At 38.1% G+C, this 22,278-nt stretch overlaps 2 protein-coding genes across 2 annotated transcripts in view; both read right to left on the minus strand.

Annotated features, from left to right (window-relative positions):
• Positions 1-22,278, minus strand: part of CCDC192 (coiled-coil domain containing 192) — a 171,551-nt gene that overhangs the window by 98,105 nt on the left and 51,168 nt on the right. The gene's annotated exons all lie outside the window — the stretch shown is intronic.
• LOC122699810 (protein tyrosine phosphatase type IVA 1-like) lies at positions 14,326-16,691 on the minus strand. The gene has a single exon (XM_043912198.1). It carries the CDS (start codon positions 16,117-16,119, stop codon positions 15,598-15,600), a length of 522 nt encoding a protein of 173 aa, XP_043768133.1. The 5' UTR covers positions 16,120-16,691; the 3' UTR covers positions 14,326-15,597.

Below are 22,278 nucleotides of genomic sequence, written 5' to 3' on the forward strand. Positions count from 1 at the left end.
AAACCAGTCAAGCCTAAAAGAAGTCAACCCTGAATATTCATTGGAAGGACTGAGGTTGAAGCTGAAGCTCCAATACTTTGACCACCAGAGGCGAAAAGCCAACTAAATGGAAAAGATGCTGATGCTGGAAAAGGCTGAGGGCAGGAGGAGAAGAGGGCAATAGAGGATGAGGTGTTTGGATAGCATCACTGGCTCAGTGGACACGAGTTTGAGCACACTGGTAGACAGTAAAGTACAGGGAAGCCTGGTACATTGCAGTCCATGGGATTGTAAGGAGGTGGACACAACTTAGTAACTGAACAACAACAAGAACATTCATGCTTCATGGAAAGAGGTCCAAATATCAACATTAGCAGGAATTTGGAAGAAGTTAATTCCAATCCTCATCAATGACTTTGAGGGGTTTAAGACTTCAGTGGAGGAAGTAACTGAAAGTGTAGTGAAAATAGCAAGAGAACTGGAATCAGAGCCTGAATATGTAACTGAATTACTGCAGTCTCATAAACTTGTAACAGGTGAGGAGTTGCTTCTTCTGGATGAGCAAAGAAGGTGATATCTTGAGATGGAATCTACTGCTGGTGAAGATACTGTGAATATTGTTGAAATGACAACAAAGGATTTAGAATATTGCCTAAACTTAGTTGATAAAGCAGCAGCATGGTTAGAGAAGGCTGATTCCAATTTTGAGAGAAGTTCTACAATGGGTAAAATGCTATCAAACAGCATTGGAGACTATGGAGAACTTGTTTGTAAAAAGAAGAGCTAATTGATATAGCAAGCTTCATTGTTGTCTTATTTTAAGAATTTGCCACATTTTCCCCATCCTTCAATAAGGACCACTCTGATCAAGCAGCAGCCATCAAAATGGAGGCAAGAATCTCTACCAGTAAAAAGACTGACTTGCTCATTACGCTCAGATGATGGTTAGTATTTTTTTTAGCAATAAAGCATTTTTTAAATTAAGGTGTATACATTGTTTTTTAATAGACTACAGTATATAACTTTTGTCTGCAACAAGAAATCAAAAAGTACATGTGACTCACTTTATTTTGATATTCGATTTATTGCTATGGTCTGGAACCAGATTCACAATATCTGTGAGGTATGCCTGTACATCAACAAGCATCTTCTAAGAAAACATCATTCTTCTCTATGACCACAATACCTTTTGTACACCCCTAGAATTCATATTCATGCAAGAATATTACCTAATAGCCAGTCTGCATTTCAATTTCTTCAATGGCTCTGAAAATAGCCCTTGTATATTTTTCTTTTTAAGTTCACATCATTCCAAGGATTGTATGCCCACTGCCTTTTGTTATCATGTTTCTTTACTTTAATCTGGATAAGTCCCTGCCTTTTATTTTCTTTCATAATCATATTTTTGAAGAGTTCAGCATAAGTTGTCTTGTAAAATGTCTGACAACCTGGATTCATTCAACTATTTTTTTTCACATAATTAGGTTAAACCTTTTGGACCAGAAGACTATATAGATTATGTTTTATACCTCTTATCAGGAGGAGGCATATAATAACATGTTGTCCTGTTAATGTCCTAATAATGCTAGGCTGGATCACTTGACCAGGGTGGTGTTTTCCAGATAGCACCATTGTAAATCTCGGTTTTCCCCATTTCTAATTAACAAGTAACCTGAAGGGGCACCTGTCCTTTAGTTTTTGTGTTTTCTGATTTTTGCAGCATACTATGTGCAGAAAAACATACATATCATTCGTGTGTTGCTCAGTGAAGTTTCACAAACTGAATACATCCATGTAAATAATCAGCCTCTAGCTTGAGATATATAATATCATCCGCACTCTGGAAACTCACCTCATACCTTCTTTCCAACTCTTCGTAGGTAATTACTATTTGAATTTCTGACATCATAAATTGATTTTTTCTCTTATTTTATACTGTAACTAAACCTAATCACACAGGATGTACCTTTTCATGACTGGCTTATTTCACTCAAGATTATATTTGTGAGGCTCATGTGTATCATTGTATGGTGGCTAAATTTTGCCCATTACTTTTGCTGTTAATATTTTGTTGTATGAATATATAAGTGATTTTATCCATTCTCTTATGGATTTGGGGGTAGTTTACATTGGATATATTATAAATAGAGATTGTGTGAACATTCTAGTATATTTCTTCTGGTTAAATTTTCATTTAACATTTAACATTTCATTTCCAACGAAATGTTCCAACAGAATAGAATAGCTAGGTGGCAAAATATGCCCAAGTTCAGTTTTCAGAGTTATTGTGTTAATTTACCTGCCCAAACAAATGATTACGTGTTCTAGTTGCTCCTCATCCTTGTCAATACATAATATTATTAATAGCTTCCATTTTAGGCATTCTAGGGAGGGCAGAGTGGGATCTTACCTCACCTTTAAAGCTCTCTAAATGAATCTATTTAAAAACATTTCAGAATAGTCAACACTAAACTATATTTGCTGAAATCTGTTACTTATTTTTTTGCTTGCCACTTATTTTTGCATCCAGCTACTATGCTATATTAGTTCAATTTCCTGCTTGATGACAAATACTAGAAATTCTTTCCATGAGAAGATAGTATATTCTTTCTGGCTCCATTTATCTAATTATTTTATTCCACTTTGATCTGAGTGATAGTTTAGTTGTGTATGGAATTTGGGGATGAATATTATTGTCTCAGCCCTAGGAAGATTCTTTCCCATTGTCTCTTGTCAATACTCATTGTTGATAAGAAGTCTGTTATCCGTTTGTTTCTTTACAGGCATGTATCTTTTCTCCCTGGTGAATTTTTAAGATTTTCTCTTTTTTTTGGCATTGATCGTCAAAAGGTCACATTATTACTTTTTAAAAAATTTATTTATTTTTTAATTGAAGGATAATTGCTTTACAGAATTTTGTTGCATTATTACTTTTTGACATTTTACTACAATGTACCTATATGTGAATTTACTTACATTTTTTTCTACTGGAAACTTGATGAAATTCTTCAATTTGGAGCTATGTTTCTTATATACAAGAATATTCACATTCATTATTTAAATATTTCTTCTCCTCTATTCTCTGTAGGTATTCTGAGACCTTCTCATTCTTTTTTTCCATATGTCTTAAATTCTCTTTCATATTTTTTCATTTATTTATCCCTCTGTGATGGATGCTGTGTGACCCAAGAGAATCTTCTCTCTTCTAATTCACTTATTCTCTCTCTTTTGGTTTAATGTTAAATTTGTTCTTTTAAGCTTTTAAAAATTTTAATTACTATATTTTTTTTGTTTCTAGAACTTCTGTTAGGTAATTTTTCAGATCTTATTCTTTGTCATACCACCTTGCCTTTGTTTTATGTTTTCCTTCCTTTCTTTTTTGAACATTGTAAATAATTTGAAGTCCTTTTGAAATTACTTCATTATCTCCATTCCCAGTATGCTGTGCAAATCCTGCATTTGTTTGCCAACTCACTCTTACGGTGGTTACTGTATTCAGCGTGGTTGTCATGTTATATTATAATCTCTACTTTCTTGCAGTTTATCTCTGTGGTAACCCCATTTGCATTAATTAGTCTTTGATGGATTTTTAATGTTAATTTCCCAGCTTGAGGATATAGGACTTTGTGTATCACACATAGTCAGACCTCTATCCATGAACAGAGCAAGCTTAGGTTTTCAATTTCTTGTGGCCGATTATATTTCAACATACAACTGTGGATAGAAACTTCCTCCTAGTTATTCCAGAAATTTGTTTCCATTTCATTTGTGAAACAGACTTTCCTGGCCCCTAGCTTTACACATGAAGGTTCAATTCTAGCTCTTTGCTCCCAAAATCCCATGGTCTATTTTATCTTCTGCAAGTAATCCAGTCCTCAGCCATTAATTGATAACTTTTTCCTAATTTCTATTGAGCTTATTGGGATCAACTTCAACTCAGCACTTTCACTTTGAGTTATACTGCACACCTAACATCTGAAAATTTCCTTTTTTTTTTTAGTTCCAATTTGGACCATATATTCAAGGTTTTTAAAATGGGATGGGGGGATTGTTGTAACCCAACATTTCAACTTCTTCACTGCAGCTTGGGAGATCTCCTGCCTCTGATGTGTCTTCTTTAAAGGTGCAAAGTCCTGGGTCATTGTCATTTATTTTCACTTCCGGTTACTTCTTTACCCAAAAGTCTGCTAAAGGAGTTAATTCTAAGGTGGAAAAAGTTTCTTCTTATTTGATAATGCCCACTGTTACTACTTCAATTTTTTTTTTTTTAATGAAGATAAATCTTCAAAAAAAAAAAAACAACAAACTTGAAGTTTGACAGTGTCACTGTCTAAGAAAGAATATCAAGGATATAGTTTCTACCACTATGTCATAATATTTGAAATTCTACCATTAGGAATTACTTTTATATAGTTACTATTTTATTTCTAAGACTCCTAAAAATCAGCATGTTACATTCAGTGATTAAAACCTCCAGAAATCACTTCCTTTTTGGCATTGTCTGATTTCCTAATAATACCTATCTGAAAAAACCCATGCATACAATATGAGTGTTGATTGTGATGGTAGTGAAGTTATGTGAGGAAACTCAGACCCTATAAAACTATGTCACATGCAATGTTTGCTAATTCTATAATTGGAGTTGTATTAATATATGTATACACAGGCATATATGTGTGAATATATACATATACAATATTCTAAAGCATGATTCATTCTTATAACTACAGATTTGATTTTAAATTCATTTTTTTTTTTTACTACAGTTAGTGCTAAATGCTTATGAACTTTAAAAAATACAGTACTAATTATTGACAGCATAAATACAAAAACTTTGAGACAGACGAAATAATTGAGGTTGTAGGGGGAAAACATTTATTTTGATATTAGGATTTATTTTCCAAACTGTCAAGTTAGATTTAGAAAACCTCTAGCACTTTTACAAAAAAAAAAAAAAAAAGGGCACGCCCATCAGCTTGTACAAATTTAGACGTGGCATCCCTCAGAATTAACTGCTGAGTTTAAACAACTCAGCAACCCTGGAGGTTTTGCCTCTGAGCTAGGCTTGCTAGGTGAGTTTACTGAAAGCAGTGGATTAACAGATACTCAATTATGATTTCCGTGGGTTGCCAAACTATGTTCTTAAACTATCATTTAGCATTCTATATTTAGATAACACAATTTTTACTTTTCGGTAAAGAATTTTTTTTTAAGTTCGTTTGTGGATTATAAAGTCATAGGAGTAGGAGGAAACAGTGTCCATTTCCTTTGCCTCCCAAACCCTCTGACTATGAATTTGAGCATGGTGCTATGGGCTGAATTGTCTCTTCCCTCTAGAAGTTCATATATTGATGTCTTAACCCTCAGTATGTAACCTTTTTATATTTGGAGATAAGGTCTTTAAAGAGGTAATGAAGGTAAAATGAGATCTTTGGTGTGGCCCCTAACTCAGTCTGACTGATGTCCTTAGAACAACATGCACTCATATAAAGAAGGACCACGAAGACACAGCAAAAGGTAGCTGTCTTCGAGCCAGGAAGAAAGATCTCAAGAGAAAGCAACCCTGCCAACACCTTGATTTTGGACGTATAGCCTCCAGAAGTATGAGAAAATACATTTCTGTTATCTAAGCCACCCAGTCTGAAGTATTTTGTTATGGCAACCTTAGCAAACTAATATCAGAGTAATAATTCCTTTTCTCTAGTCTCCACAGTAATTAATGGAAATCTCTGCCTGAGTTCAGTTTCATTTCTAGTCTTTGAGGCCTGGGGGGGACAAGAATGTATCCATTGACAAAAAATTAACAAGACAAAACACAGCAGCACACTAGAGCAAACCTTTGTTTTCTAGAGGCTGAAAAGGCAACGGAATATCTCTTGGATGTGAGCATTTCGCTATTTTTATTTCTTTGCTATATAGGATTAAAAAAAAAAACGGTCTGAGAGATAAATTTGGAATGAATAAAAGGTAGGTAAGAAATAGGAATTCACATTTTTTTTGTTGTTCCACTTTAGGTTTTTTCCCCAGGGAAATGGATAATTTGTTGCAAAAATGTACACTTTTTTCCCTTCCTGACTGGTAAAACCACCAGTATGTTTTCTAACTTGTCAGAGATCCTTGTCTATGTCTATTTTGCCATCAGTATACAGTTGCAGGGGTTACAGCTGGCGAAACCATACTGCAACTATATTCAAGAATATTTAATGCCTCTATGGAGATCAGGCTTCCCTGGTGGCTCAGAGGGTAAAGTGTCTGCCTGCAATGTGGGAGACCAGGGTTCGATCCCTGGGTTGGGAAGATCCCATGGAGAAGGAAATGGCAACCCACTCCAGTACTCTTGCCTGGAGAATCCCATGGACAGAGGAGCCTGGCGGGCTACAGTCCACGGGGTCACAAAGAGTCGGACACAACTGAGCGACTTCACTATAGAGATCAGTGGAGTCTGGCAGGCCCCAGTCCTTGAGGTCGCAAAGAGTCAGACACAACTTAGTAATTGAACACCGACAACAGCAACATAGAAATCAACAAAGACACAAAGCCCTGATTCTGGAAATTATTTATCTGAGAAGTAAAATTACCTTTAAAAAAACTGAAAATAAAAACCCGGTAAAACATTGTATTTCTTCATTAATCTAATTTTTATTACAGATATTTTAAGAAATTGGACAATTTTTACTTTATTAATTTTAAAAATACATTTCACAGTGTTTGTTATTCTTCACCTAGCTCCTCCTACAACAATTTCTTTTGTTCCTTCCTATCTCTTCTTTTTGGTTTCCAGCAATGATGTTAAAAATAAACAAACCCTTTAGAAATTGTAGTGCTCTCACACATATCTGAAAGACAAAGGTGGGAGGTAGTTTGTGTTTTCTTCTTTGCAGACTCCAGAAAATGTTTATTAAGTTAGCTACCATAAAACAATTCTGGGGAAAAAAAATGTGCAGGAGAATCTAAATTTCCCATTTTATTTGCTTGATTTGTACTTGAAACTTTTCCAACCCACCCTTCTCTCACTTTTCACTTCAGATCTGCAGTTTCAACTTACTTCCAACCAAGTGTACTTATGTCCCATAGGCAAATCAAAGGCAGTGTGTTCAAAATGAAATTCTCTCTCCCCCACCTGTTCTTCAATAGCTTCCTCCCTCTGTGAATGTCACTCACCCTCCACTCCATCCTCAAGCTTTTGCGTCTGACGGGGTTCTCCCCGTTCCCTCAGCTTTTCTCCAGTTCTTGGAGTTGACCCTCGTTATTCCTTATTTGACCCTCATTCCTTATTCCCTGTGGTCTCCATCCACAGAAAGCCATCACCTTTGACCCAGATTCCTGCAGTACATATCCTGGGTCCCTCCTCTCCAGTTCATTTTCTACACTGCTCTCAGTTTGACATTTCTAAAATACCAATCTGATTATATCTACAACCATTCAGTAGCTACCATCTGCTCTTAGCCATACTTACCTCGTTAGACTTATTTCTGAACATCTTTCTATTCCAAAATATGCCTATGCTCATTTTTGAAGAAATGAACATTATTTCCCTTTGCTTCATAGTCTCGCTCACCTGTCCTCTTATGCATATTTTGGGTCTCAATTTATATGTCATTTCTTCTAGGAAAAGCCCTCACCTTCTCCCAGCCTCAGTTAAGGACTCTTGCCAGGTGTTGTCACGAAGGGGTGTATTTACGCCTACCTCAGCACTCTTCATACTGCTTTGCAAATGCCTTTTAACTTGCTTCAGCCATCCACCAGTCTGAGAGTGCCAGAGGACAGAGGCAAGCTTTATGCTGTTCACTGTTCTGTGAACACAGAACCTAGCACATAACTGATGATGAATAAGTATTTATTAAATGAACAGATAAAAAGTAATTAGAAAACAAAATTCACACTATTTCTGATGGACCCCTTGTTTGGTCTTTTTGTTTGTTAGAAGTGTAACAGATTATTCAAATGTGCTTGAAAAATCCAGAGGTTACCTTCTGCGAAGTGAAAGTGTTAATCACTCAGTTCTGTCCAACTCTTTGTGACCCCACGGACTGGGGCTTGCCAGCTCCTCTGTCCAAGGAATTCTCCAGGCAAGAATACTGGGGTGGATTGCCATTCCCTTTTTCAGGGGATCTTCCCAACCTAGGGATTGAACCCTGGTCTCCCACATTGCAGGCAGATAGATTCTTTATCATTTGAGCCACCAGGGAAGCAAAGGAACATTTATCTTATTACCTTATGAGGATTGAGGTATTCCCATAAGGAGTCTCATTCCTTATTCCTCACACAAGTCTCAAGGACAGTGTGATGACAGGGAAGAAAGTTAAATGGTTCTGATTCCAAATGGATCACAACATTGACTCTTTTGTCCATTCCTGTTACTTAATACCAGAACAAACAAGTAAGCGCCATGACTCACTGCTCTTCTCAAGTGTAATGTATTCTTCCCAATGGTTTCTAATTATTCAAGAGAAGTCTAGCCTTTTTCCCCAGAGTACATGCATCAAAAGTGAAGAATAAATTTCTTTAAAATATTGGATAGAGATTTTTAAAATAATGAATCAGACCTGCAAATTGTTAGCAAATAATGGGTGGGAAATCCTGGAGCTTGGTCAAAGATTTTACACAGAGTCCAGGTATATGTATGCTTCTTGTTTTTCTTTTCCAGGAACTGTTAGGACTACTCCAAAGGAGTAGGAAGTTACTATCTGACAGATTAGATCAAGTTGGAGGAAAGAGTTCCTTTATTGTTTTGACATTTATATGTTGGTCCAGTACTTCAATAAAGTCCTTGTACATTGCACAGCTGTGTCCGGGGCAGGAGAGGCTCGCCAGCGTTAATGCCAGCAGCACAAAGAGTTCTTCTGCTGACCGTGCCTAATACTTTTATACTGATTAAATATTTAAGAACCAGAAGGTTCCGTATTTAAAGACAATAAACCATGCCAATGTAAATCAAAGTTTCAAAATGTCAGACGGCTCTAAGACTTCGGGCTAATCATTCACCATGAGAATGATAAAAAATTTTTTAAACTGAAACTGAGTTTTTCTATGTTGCCATCAAGAATATCTAAAGTGGGGGAGACTTCAGGGCAACATTCTTCTTCTTCTTTTAGGATTTATTCCCAAAGGACACAGCGGATATCATATCCCACCCCACCCCCCAAAAAAGGAAAGTAGGTGTTAGAAGAAAGCGCTCAAAACTGCCCTTGAAGTTTACTACCAAGAATCAGAGTCTTGACAGACCAAATGGGTATTCGGTGCTTGCAGAAAAACCTGTGCTCCTTTTACTCTTCCTAGAAGGAATGAAGACACAATTCAAGTTTTCTTAAAAGAGCTCTGCATTTCGGGAATTTTCATGGCTTAATTTGTAAAGCTGCCCAGTCCTCCTCATATTTTGCTTCTTCCACTGCCAACACCTTGGAACACAGGCCTTGGAGAGCCAACCTAAGTGGCTAATTCATCCACTTCACTAATGTGTTATTCAGCATTTCTGTTTTCTTTTGATCTATCATATTTTAAAAATAAGTATAAATGTTTTAATAGTTGACTTCAAATTATCTGTAGAAAGGTATACTGATAAAAAAAACGTGATTCTTTTAAAAAATTATTAAAATTATCACCACGTTGTCATCAGGACACTTGGAGGTAGAAAAACCTGAGAGGTGGTCTTTATTCTTGTTTTCTAGTAAAACATACTCAGTTCTAAGTGCATTACAAAATTTATTTCAAGATCATTATGGATAAAAACTCAGCAAGGAGAAGAATGACTAGCTTTAAACCACAGAAGAATTGGAGACGGTTGTCTTTTGAAGACACAAATTCCAGATTTTCTTGAAGCCAAATTTTCGCTAAAATCTTAAAGTACTCTTAAAAGATAAACAGACAGTCCATTTTATCTGTGGTTCAGAAACACACAGATTGGACATGGAACAGCCAAAAGGAGATAAGAATTTTTCACTTGTTTAGTTTCATCTATGCTAAAATTGTTTCTTTGGCGAGTCAGCTGTATCCCCAGTAAAAAATGAAAGACTCATGTTTATACCGCTCTGACTTTAATACATTTCAGAGTACGTTGTGATTTAAAGCACTGGTTCTTACATTTATTTTTTTAAATCATAAACCATTTCAGTGAACGGGGATGGAGAAAGTCAAAATTTCTAGTCCATCTACTTATTTATTTTTCCTTTTCAATTAAAAAGAACTCAGTGATAGCAAAGAAGGAAAAAAGAAACAATTTGTAGTCTGAGCTTATACACATGTGCCTCTAAACCAACAAATAATACATGTATTTTTATCACACTTATCTTGATAGTGTGTTGTAACTCACTTAGTCTGTACAAATTCAATTAGCACACCTACCAACAGGGTGCATGTAATTAGCCATTTCATGGGGGTGGATTGAGATGGTGATGTGTGGGTTGTATATATTTTCTCTAGCATTAGTGACTTGGGTGATTCCTATTTAAACTTCAATATGTGCATATTCTAATAAGTAGTTCACTGAAAGATATAAGCTAATAATGCAAATATTCACTAACAATAACCAGGTAAGCTTTAACCAAATGATCCTCAGTATCCAGAAAATCCTAAATAAATTAAATTGAAAATTATGAAGATAAACTGACTTTAATTTATAATTACAAAGCAAAGATAAGTTCCAAGGTTGATGAAACCCTGAGAACACAGCACACTGGTTGTTTACATGCATTCCAGTAGCTCTCCAGCATTGCAGACATTGTCACAGACTGACTACTTATAAAATACCTTCTTCCTGAAATTCTAACAGGTGCCAAGTTTAGTTTATGAACCTCAAATATCAGTAATGCATATTAATTTATCTTCTATTTAACTATTAGAAAAATCTTTAGTTTTTCATAAAAGTGAAAGTGCGTGTGAAAGTGTATATGTTTGGCAATAAATAGAAGAAAGGACTTGTATTTTTGGATTGGCTGAAGGCCTTCAGGAGGCCTTCAAAAGAACCAGGGACTGTGGACTATTCCTTTGGAAACCTAGGTATAACAAACCTAGAAGAGCTGTGGCCTCCTGGGCTGCGAGTTGAAGGGCTGGTGAACCACTCAGAGCCAGAAGTATGCCTGATGGGGTATATCTGGCCGTCCTTCAAGGACCGGGGTGCTGCTGAGACATTTCAGCTGCTTACGGGCTTTGAACCAGATGGCCTCCAAGGGTCCTGCTGACATTGGGAGTCACTATTTATGGCAGATGAGATGACCACATGTTTCTGCTCAGAGCTTTATTTGCTATATAGTTTATTTCAAAGATAGTACTTCTCATGTTCTGGAGAGATACCACACATACGACCTCCTGGCTTCCAGGCTACGTCTCAGAACTGTTCCTCTGTTGCTATTGTGGATAACTTGTTTTTATATCTGTTGTAAATTGGGAATGAGTCTTAACAGATAAAACAGAAGCAGTACTATTAGCAATCCCTTTCTAAGTGACCACACATTCTTAATCCTTCACATGGCTCTTCAGGCAAACACTTAAAGAATCTTTACTTTTATAAGAGTATCAAAATTTGGTCAAAGAGCGGGACCATTCTATTATGGTATTCCTGTCTGAATATCCAGATTCTCTTAAAGGTCAGCTCATGGACTTGAAAACTACCAAGTTTGTCCTCTCCTGTTTAAAGCCTTTTAATGAAAACTTGCATTGTTTGCCTTGAAACAAGTACGTTTGAGTTCAAAGATTTGGCACCAATGCAGCCTCCTTTATTTTAACATAGGTGGTGAAAAAATAGCTACTTTGTAAGAAGCTGCATGACTTCCTGAACGTTCTCTTTTCCAAGAGAGAGTGACCCTGACTGGAGGACAACATCTCCCGCGGGGCAGGAGAAGAGAAGGTGGGTGAGTTATGCGGTGACCCTGCTTTCTATAGAGCCCTCCGGGCTCCCGTCTCCATGAATCACAATTGATTTCTTTAACACAGATTTCATTTTGATCGATCTTAGACAGTGTTGACATTGATGCTCTCTAAAATCTAGGCAACTGTATCTTTGTCCTTGCGTCTGTGAAATTCCATGAGAAAAGTGTTCAGAAAGAACTTCATTCAGTGAAAGATGTGGAGAGTTCTGGAAATGCTCAAACAAAACCTGTTGAATTTATATGAACCCCCAGTGAGGAAAACATTAAGAACAGGGGTTTCGAAAGAAAAATTTTCCACATTATTTCACAGGTCCTGCTTCCTTTCTGAAAGTTGCTTGTTTGCTTTTATAAATAATATTTTCTCCAGCTGGCACACTTAAACAGGATCCATTGAAATAAATTTCATGGGACATTGAGCAATTCCAGTCCTTTTCTCAATCAAAACTAAAGGTTATATTATTTGTTCTGTCCTTCCCTTTTGAGTGGCTAGGAAAGAAGTTGTTGATATTATTGTTAATGTTTCAAAGAAACCTACAGCTGCTAAGTTCTTTCCTTAAGTGAAGCACAGCTTTCCACCTTGGTCACGGCCCTGACGATAGGCTCTTCTAGGTGTTACTATTTCTCAAAGAGCAAGAGGTGGTATTGGACGTCTCAATTCTTCCATTGGTTTGCTCTCATTCCTCTCCTGAATGTATTCATGGTTAGGAATGTTGCTGTTGGCTGGAAGCACATGCTGATGTGACCACCTCGTTGGTCTGGCATGCCAGGTGGCATGAGGACTGAGCATTTTGGAAATGCCCGTGATTTCCATCAGCATAGAAAATATTGACTAGTTGGCAATTAGAGGTCAGATCAGTAATGATTCTTTTGTGTGGGCATAGATGGAACAGAAAGCCTTTCACCAATTTTAATAAAAACTCTGAAACATGATTGTAAAGGAGCACTGGGGAAAATCCTATGACCTCTTTGGAACATATAAGAAGGACTCTCAGGGTGACCCTAGAGGTCAGAGACAAATGGCACTTTGGGGATGGCTCTTTCCAAAGAGAGCATCGTGTTCTCACTGGCTGCTGTAAGGCAGAGACCTCAACAAGACTTGAGAATAGAATTTATTGGCCAACATGGTGACAAGTTGGCCCAGTGTAGCTTTGTGGTCTTTAACCCACATGATGGAGGGAGGCTGGTCACTAGTAAAATAAGCTTCAGGGTGGGGAACTGAACTGGGAAAATAAGTAGAGAGAGGAGCAGAACATATTTAATGTTTAAGAACATATTAAAATGTGAATTCTAACAAGGAGGCTTATGGAGGCTTCTGGACTCTTCCAAGGGTGTACGGGTCAAACTTGCGCGCAGTGATAAAAAGCAAGGGCCTCTTTCTGACAGAGGTAGACCTGGCAGATGGCAGGGGAAAGGGGTGTGGTTGCAAACAGCCCCAGGCTTTGTCAATATCAACTGTACCTGCAGATGTGAAAAGACAGACTTTCCTCATACAGTGTGGGAGAACCACCTGGGTGGTGGGATTACCATCTGCACCCGCGCTGTAGTAACGATTCAGAGCACCGGTACAAAAGCAACCAAATGCCCTCAGAGGCACAGTTAAGGAAGGGGCGGGTTTGCTTGGAATTTTGCAGAGCCGATAAGCAAGATACTTCTCTGGGTTTGGGCACTTCGTGGAGTCTTGAGGGATACTGGTTCCTTTTCTCCCTGGACATCTTGCCCTGAGGCCTGGCACCAAGAATGGTATCTAGGCCGCAACACAGACATAGTCTAACCCTGAAACCAGGTGTCACTCACCGTGCCTCAGGGCCCTGGGCATCTGGTATAGCGTCTAACCCTGTAGCAGTCCCTCATGTTTGAGGGCCGTCTTGCTGGTCATGTTTCAGAACTCTTCGTCTGCAGAAATCTGTGCTCTGAAACCAGGCATGTGGGCTTTGCTTTTCCCAGAGCTCTGATGGAATGTCCTTCCCTGAGGTCATTCCCTCGCTCTCTCTCATTTCTGCTTTTATATTATTTTACAGTCAGAACTTTCCCGATCACTCTGTATAAAATAACCTTCTCTCCTAGGATCCACCCAATCCCCTTACTCCACTTTTGTCTTAAGCCATTTTCCACCATATGACATTTTAAACATTCACTAGTTTTTTTTTTTTTTTTTTCATTTATCACTCCACTACAATATAAGTTCCATGAAGGGATTTAGTCTGTTTTGTTGACTGTGTAAATAAGCATCCTTTTGAATACTTGGGAAATAAATGAGTGAGGTCTTAAGCAGAACTTTTAACTCTGATTTCTGTTTCCTCAGACTCATAGGCAGCTTGGGCATCAAGGGAATGACAGATGGGAAAAGCCTTTTTTTTGTTTTTTTTCTTTGTAGGTGATGTAACCTGAATGGGGCCAGGGTATAAAAGTTAAACAGTGTACCCAAGGAACAAAGTGAAAGACTTTTCACTCTGAGAAGGAAACAAGCAGTTTGCAGTGTTTCTTTTTTTTTTTTTTTTTGACGATAAACGCATATCATCATTTATTTAATGTTTAAGCTCTTGCACTAGATTCTTACAAGCTGGTGAACACTGACAAATTATTTCTCCCACAGAACTATAACCACTTGTTCCCGGACAGTATAAATATATGGTTGAGCTAACGTTAATACACATCACCATTTTATCAATTACATAATAAAACAAATTGTCAAGTATCCAAATATTAAGTTACACAGCTCAAAAGGTATATAAAATATTAAATGTCTGCTCAATTCATTAGCAGAAACCCACTTTTTTTTTTTTCTGAGAGGCTGGGAATCACACTTCAAACAAAACTGAGTCGGTAAACAACTTCAGTAAGTATGAAAAAAAATTACAAGAATCTCAGAAATTTTGATTAAGAATTATTTTAGTTACAGTAACAAAGTATTTCTACCTTTTAAAAAAATATTTACTAAATTAAAGCGCATATTCTACATGTTCTGCACAAGACAAAGGCAACATTTTACTAAAAATACTTAATAGCCCCCTCCCATTTTTTTTCAGGCCCTCCCTGTAAGTTGCACCCCAAAGTGCAAACATTAAAATGAACTGTAAGGCTTTTGTCTGGAGACATTAAAGACATGTGCTTCTGTACAATGTAGATTTTCAAAATGGAGGCCTTCTACAACATAAAATGAGATTTATAGAAAGATATTAAATAATCACTGTAAGACTTGGTTAATTAAAAAGGGAGCAAATCTGATGTATACTGGTATGAATGTGGGAGATGTAAACATATTGTGAGCAAACAAACCTCATAGGCCCTACTATGTTTGAAATGATGCAAGGAATAAACCACATAAGGTCCAGAGTGTTCATAGTTCCTGGGATTTGTTCTATATGATACTAAAACTATCCAAGTATTGTGCTGGGTATTTTGGCACCTAGTCTTTCTGAATTTCTTACGTATTGGTAAGATTCTGGCATGGAAACAGATTTAATGACATGACTCAATACTGCATGATTTCAGGAAAGGTCAACTGGTACAAATTATAAGCACATATTAATGCTGAACAGCAAGAATTATTTACTAGTATTCAAATAGGTTGATCATAACCTGAACAGAGACTGCAATTCTGCCAGGCCTGTGGCCTGGTAAAACTGCTTTTCAACACTCCTATGGAAGCTTCATCAGACTTATTCACCAAGTCAACTGGGCTATCTGCTATGTACGACAAATTCCATCGTGTCTCAGGTTCCACTTCCAAGCAATGGCATCATGCACCCTGGTTTTACTGAACGCAACAGTTGTTTCTATGCCCATTGGAGTCTTTGAAGCGCAGCCGCATTTTAGGACAATACTTCTCCAAATACAAAAGTTGCTTGCTGCTAAAAGCTCCTCGTCGCTTTTGTCTTATGAACTGTACTGCATCTTCATATTTCATTCCACCTTCAATTAATGCTAGGGCAACAAGCACTGGAGCTCTGCCAAGGCCTGCAACACAATGAACAGCAATACAACAACCAGGGTCTTCACGAAACTTAATCTTCACAAGACTTAACCAATCATCAACAATTTGGTTAGATGGTGGTGCGCCATCATCAAAAGGCCAATCGAGAACATGGATGCCTTCTTTCTCCACAAGAGTAGTGTCATAAGTTGCTTCACATACTCTTACGATTGTGGTAACTCCATACTTCTTAAGTTCCTCTATAAATTTGCTTAACGTTGCATTAGTTGGGTTGTGTGTAATAAGAAATCTCATGTTCCTGTACGTAACTTCCACAGGAGCTGGGCAGTTCATTCGAGCCATGTTAATTTAGTTAAAAAACACTCAAAAGGGATATGAAAGAATTTAAAAAATTGAATACAGAAATGATGCAAAGAAACGCAGTCAACTTCAATATACTCCACTTGAAATTCTCAGTGCTTTTAAGTATGAAGTTGGGAGTAATGAATGAATGAACCTCTTAACAAGAAGCAGCAATTCTTCAATCCAGTAATACTGAGGCAATAGAAAGGAAGTGCACTGAGGTTTACCCCATCCAGATCAGAACTCTTGTAAAAAAATGCTCTGTGGATTTCAATTCAACACTTCTGTGTCCAGGTTAACCAGTCTTACGGGGGCTTCTTGGTTGAGCAGTAATGAATTTCTGCAGTTCACTTGTCTGCATAGAGGTCGTGCTGTGCCTGGCAGTAATCTCCACTGCCCTTCAGAAACTCCATAAATGTGTGACCGAGAACACCACAGAACTGAGGAGTATGTCTACTCATTGAAGATTGTGGCCTAACCATACAGCCGGTCCCGAGGCGGAGGCGGCGGCGGGGCAGGGGCGGTGGTGGGCGTCGTGCGGCGGCGGCGGCTTCGCGGGCGGCGGCGGCACCGGAGTCCTGCAGTGTTTCTTAATTAGGTGATATTAGGTGATAAGCAAGGGGTCCTACCATGCTTTCAGTATTGTCCTTGGAGTGGAACTGGCAATTTTCTTATCCTTAGGGGAAAAGCATCAGGACAAGTGATTCCAATGTGGTTTAGAAAATGCCAGAGTCCAATAGGGATTGACTTGTCTCTAGATTTCAATTTATTTAAATCTTCCCTTAACCACCCCTTGATTTACATTTTTGAAACCAAGGTAGCCAGTAGAGCTTAGGAAATATGTATAGTTGTTTCAAAATTAAGTTTTATAGTATGATTCATAATTGACTGGACTTTGTGCTAGCCCACCTGTTCCGTGGCTTCTGGGTACCATCTTGCATATAAAATCTCTTACGGCAGCTACACCCATGCTGCCATGGAGGAAATAGCCATTAGGAAAGCTTCTTTAAACACCAGAGGGCTTAAGGACTATGTAAGAGGTACCTAATCTTTCTAGTTCCCTTCTTGTCTATCACTCTGAATTACAGATGCCAGGTACAGTAGTTTCTGAGGTAGGCTTTATGACTTCCTACAGGATACATGGATAAAATCTTAGCTTCAACATTGGTAAAATGGAGATAAACCCATAAAGTCCATGAAAACCAGGTTGCCCAATCCCACATGAAAGATCCTTATGGAGTTTAGAAGAGATGCATGGAAGCCTTAGAAAGATGAGTTCTCTAACCTCCCGTAGAATTGGATCAAGACAAGGGGCTAAGAAGATTTTTGGATTTCTTCAGAGGCTGGTCCTTAGAGGAGTCTCTCTACTAGCCTCAGGTTGCCCTACAGAAGTTCCAGCACCTTCTACTGTTAGCACCCTGGCCTCGTCAGTGGCATTCTGGAGCCAGCTCATACAGGCTTGCGAGAGCAAGTTGTTAAATTTCAGCATAAAAGGGCCAGTGTGGGTGGGAGTACTTATTTAAAACACTGAAATAAGCAAACACTATAAATCGGTGTTCTCCCCCTCTCCCAAGAGCTGTTAGTTAAACTTTCACCAGTACACCACTAGCCTTTAGTCATCATTTAATGTTACTGTGAGCACTTTGCCTGCTTGGACTTCGTGTGTGTGTAGACATATGTAATGTACGTGTATTATAGGGATGAGAGGATAAAAGGATGTTTGAAAAAATGTCAGCCATATGGTGAACAGAGGGCATGAGAAGTATGATATGAAAGCTAATGAGACATTTTAATGTTAAAAAGTATATTTAGATTAAAATAATTCTTGTTGAAAAATTCACTAGTTTAAGAGTATGTCATTAAAAAGAATTATAAAGATGCCTATGATTTATTGATAAGGAGAGAAAGGTGGCACATATAAATGGAAAGTGATACATATAAAAGATCATATTTTTGTAAAAACAAAATCATCCCAACTCTAAACAGTGTACATGTGTTTTTCTATGTTATGGGCTATAGTAATGAAGTGCTATTGACATAAATAGTAAAAATTCATATACCTTTGTATCATTGACCTTTGACCAAGTATTTGTTGATTACATTTTGGAGTTACAGAGCAAGGACCAAGCAAAATGACTTTGCAAGAATGGCTTATTTAAAAATGTAATATGCAAGCAATAAATGCTGGAGAGGGTGTGGAGAAAAGGGAACCCTCTTACACTGTTGGTGGGAATGCAAACTAGTACAGCCACTATGGAAAACAGTGTGGAGATTCCTTAAAAAACTGGAAATATGACTACCATATGACCCAGCAATCCCACTGCTGGGCATACACACCGAGGAAACCAGATCTGAAAGAGACACGTGCACCCCAATGTTCATCGCAGCACTGTTTATAATAGCCAGGACATGGAAGCAACCTAGATGCCCATCAGCAGATGAATGGATAAGGAAGCTGTGGTACATATACACAATGGAATATTACTCAGCCATTAAAATGAATACATTTGAATCAGTTCTAATGAGATGGATAAAACTGGAGCCCATTATACAGAGTGAAGTGAGCCAGAAAGATAAACACCAATACAGTATACTAACACATATATATGGAATTTAGAAAGATGGTAACGATAACCCTATATGCAAGACAGAAAAAGAGACACAGATGTATAGAACAGACTTTTGGACTCTGTGGGAGAAGGCAAGGGTGGGATGATCTGAGAGAATAGCATCAAAACATGTATATTATCAAGTGTGAAATAGATCGCCAGTCCAGGTTGGATGCATGAAACAAGTGCTCGGGCCTGGTGCACTGGGAAGACCCAGAGGGATGGGATGGGGAGGGAGGTGGGAGGGGGGTTCAGGATGGGGAACACATGTAAATCCATGGCTGATTCATGTCAATGTATGGCAAAAACCACTACAATATTGTAAAGTAATTAGCTTCCAACTAATAAAAATATATGAAAAAAATGTAATATGAAAGAAATGTCATAAATGCACATGAAAATTTTTGAGGTAAATAATTTTCATTCAGTTCCACACGTATCATTTGCAGTATTAGATACTCAAAATAGGAAAAATTTAAAATAATATAAATCAGCTAGTATACACAAAATGTTGAGGTTAAATGAAAGATACTACAGAAGGTGAGTGTATGCTTGTGTGTGCTTTAAATACTTTGTAAGACACAAAAGGATAAAGCCATCCCGAAAAATGGAGAGTAAGACTGTTTGGACAAATACAGTCACCGTGCAGACAATGCACTATTCATTTGTGCTGAGGAACTGGAGCCTAAGTGTCTTTCCACCTGTTCCAAGTAAGACACAGTGACTCTAACCTTGAACCAGTTCTTGAATCTCCCTATAAATCTCCTAAGGAGAAAGTAAACTTCTTTGTGAGAGGATCTCAGAAGCTATGGTACAGTGTACACAACTTGGCAGTAGAGATATGTAAAAAGAAAAACCATCAGAGGGCCTGGCTCCTGTGCTAACATCCACGGGGGTATTAAATCTTTGCTGAGATGGAAGCTCTTTTCAGATCATTATAGATGTGATCACTCAGCCTCAATAGAAGATAACATATATTATCATATCACTGACTCCACCACATCAGATAAAGACAATCACCCTACAGCCTTAAATATTCCCCTGGAAATGACACACGGATTGTTTACCAGAGAGCCACCTGTATTTGTCTGGTAATCAGACTTTAAAGATAATAAGAGTACAGGGCTGGGAGCCTAAAGCAGGGTCTGTTGACATAAGTAGGTGGTAACTATCCAACGCCCAGAGTTCTATTAGGGATAAGAGAGAAACAGGCACCTCTTGCTCCATCAGAAAATTCCTTTTTAGTTTGTTTCCTAGCAGTCGTCTCGTGTGTGTCCTCCCTGATGTTCAGTGACTACTTAATCGAGGGATGACAGAGGATCTTTATCTGCGACATGGGTTTTAGCACTCCTGGAAAAGTCACTCTGCAGCTGATGTGAGTAGACATGTATAAACCCTTTGCAAAACCAACAACTCAAGGATCCACTTAAGTAGCTAATAACTGTGCCAGAAAAGCCCAGCACAGCTGAATTCTACTGTGAGTCGCTGATACAGGGTACTAGGAAACTGCTGCCTGTCCTCAAATGCAAGGAAGGAAGGTGCCATGACAAAAAAGTCCCACCATCACCTGGCTACGTTGGTTTCTGAGGAAATGTGTAAGGCTGTAGACAGCTACAAAATACATGACATGTACGTTGGACTTTTGCTTCACAGTCTTTTCCTCAAGATAACGCTCGGGCTCTTTCACCTCTCCTGACTCTGCACAGTCAGTTTCTTCTGCCTGGATCTCTCTCATGCTCACTGCCAATTTCTCCTCAGAATTTAATACTCTGCTCATACACTGGAGGCTTTACTGAGCAATCCACATCTCTAGCCTGGGTTAAAGATGTTTCCTCTGAGTTCTCATAGTAAGTTTTGATTACTGCCATGTGTGATATGACCTATGCATGGTTCATCTCTTTCTTATAGCAGTGGTTCTAAATTTTGGTTGCACACTAGATCCAAGGAGATTTTCCTGTTGCCCTATCTGTATTCCAGACTGACGAAATCAGGGTTTGTAGGACAGAAGAAACCAATATTCAGAGTTTTTTGAAGCTTTCCCTTTGATTTCAATGTGGCCACGGTTAGAACCACTGCATTAGATGGCAAAGTCCTAGAGGGTGGGCTGGCTCTTTTGTACATCAAACCAGTGCACAGGACTATCTGATGACAAGATTTTATTAAAAGTATTAATACAGATTAGAATATTTTACCATATGAGTCACCTGGGAAGCCCTGAATTTAGAATATTTAGAATATTTTAGACTTTCACCAAGTAATACGCTGTAATAAGAGGTAGGAATTTATTTTTTTCTGGAATGCAAGAGGGTTAAGAGTAAAAAAAAAAAAAACAAATATATTATTTATTAAAAATCATTAAGTCCATTGGTTTTACAGCAATTATTTAGGAGAAAACTATTGCTGTTTTTTTGTATAGTATTTTGTATACTCTTTTGATAGTATTCTATACTCTTTTACATTTTCATTGTAAATCAATTATACTCCAAGTAAAAAAATCTAAAAACAAACAAACATTGTTAGCATAATAAAAATAGAAGGTCTGACTCCTGGGGCTAAGAGACCAGAGTTGGGATCTAGGTGCCCAGGGTCGGCTCCCACCTCCAACACTAGCCCCTCACCTGGCGAGCCCAGCTAAGTATGACGGTGTTGTCCATGGGGAGTAAAATTGGAAGAATTGTGAATTTTATGAGTACTCCTGCAGTGGTATAGTTTAGGAGTTATGCATGTAACATATGCTCAGGTATAAAGTTTCTTGAAGTGTGGGTCATAGGCCAGCTGCCTCCAAATTAAATATGTTTCCAGACTCCATTCCAGACCTACATTTAGGTCATCTGGCAAAAAATTGAGAAATATCCTTGCATCTTTCCTCTCTTCATTGAAATGTAGTTCCTATACTATAATATTAACCCTTTAAAAATGTTCAATTAGTGGTTTTTCGTATATTCGCAAAACTGTACAACTCTACCGCTATCTAATTACAGAAAATGTTCACCAACACAAAAAAGAAGCCTCTTCCCACTAGTATCCATTCTCCATCCACCACCTACCACTCTCTCAGGCCAATAGCAACCAGTAATCTACTTTCTTAGGATCCAAAATCACTGCAGATGGTGACTGCAGCCATAAAATTAAAAGATGCTTAGTCCTTGCAAGAAATGCTATGACTAACCTAGACAGCATATTAAAAGATAGAGACATTACTTTGCCAACAAAGGTCCATCTAGTAGAAGCTATGGCTTTTCCAGTAGTCATGTATGGATGTGAGAGTTGGACTATAAAGAAAACTGAGCACTGAAGAATTGATGATTTTGAACTGTGGTGTTGGAGAAGACTTTTGAGAGTCCCTTGGACTACAAGGAGATCCAACCAGTAAATCCTAAAGGAAATCAGTCCTGACTGTTCTTTGGAAGGACTGATGCTGAAGCTGAAATTCCAATATTTTGGCCACCTGATGCGAAGAACTGACTCATTGGAAAAGACCCTGATCTGGGAAAGGTTGAAGGCAGGAGAAGAAGGAGATGATAGAGGATGAAATGGTTGGATGGCATCA

The sequence above is a fragment of the Cervus elaphus genome, chromosome 9 (assembly GCF_910594005.1).
Source record: "Cervus elaphus chromosome 9, mCerEla1.1, whole genome shotgun sequence".
NCBI lineage: Eukaryota > Metazoa > Chordata > Mammalia > Artiodactyla > Cervidae > Cervus > Cervus elaphus.

Coding starts and splice junctions, on each gene's coding strand:
- LOC122699810 (XM_043912198.1), bottom strand. CDS start 16,119: ATGGCTCGAATGAACTGCCCAGCTCCTGTGGAAGTTACGTACAGGAAC.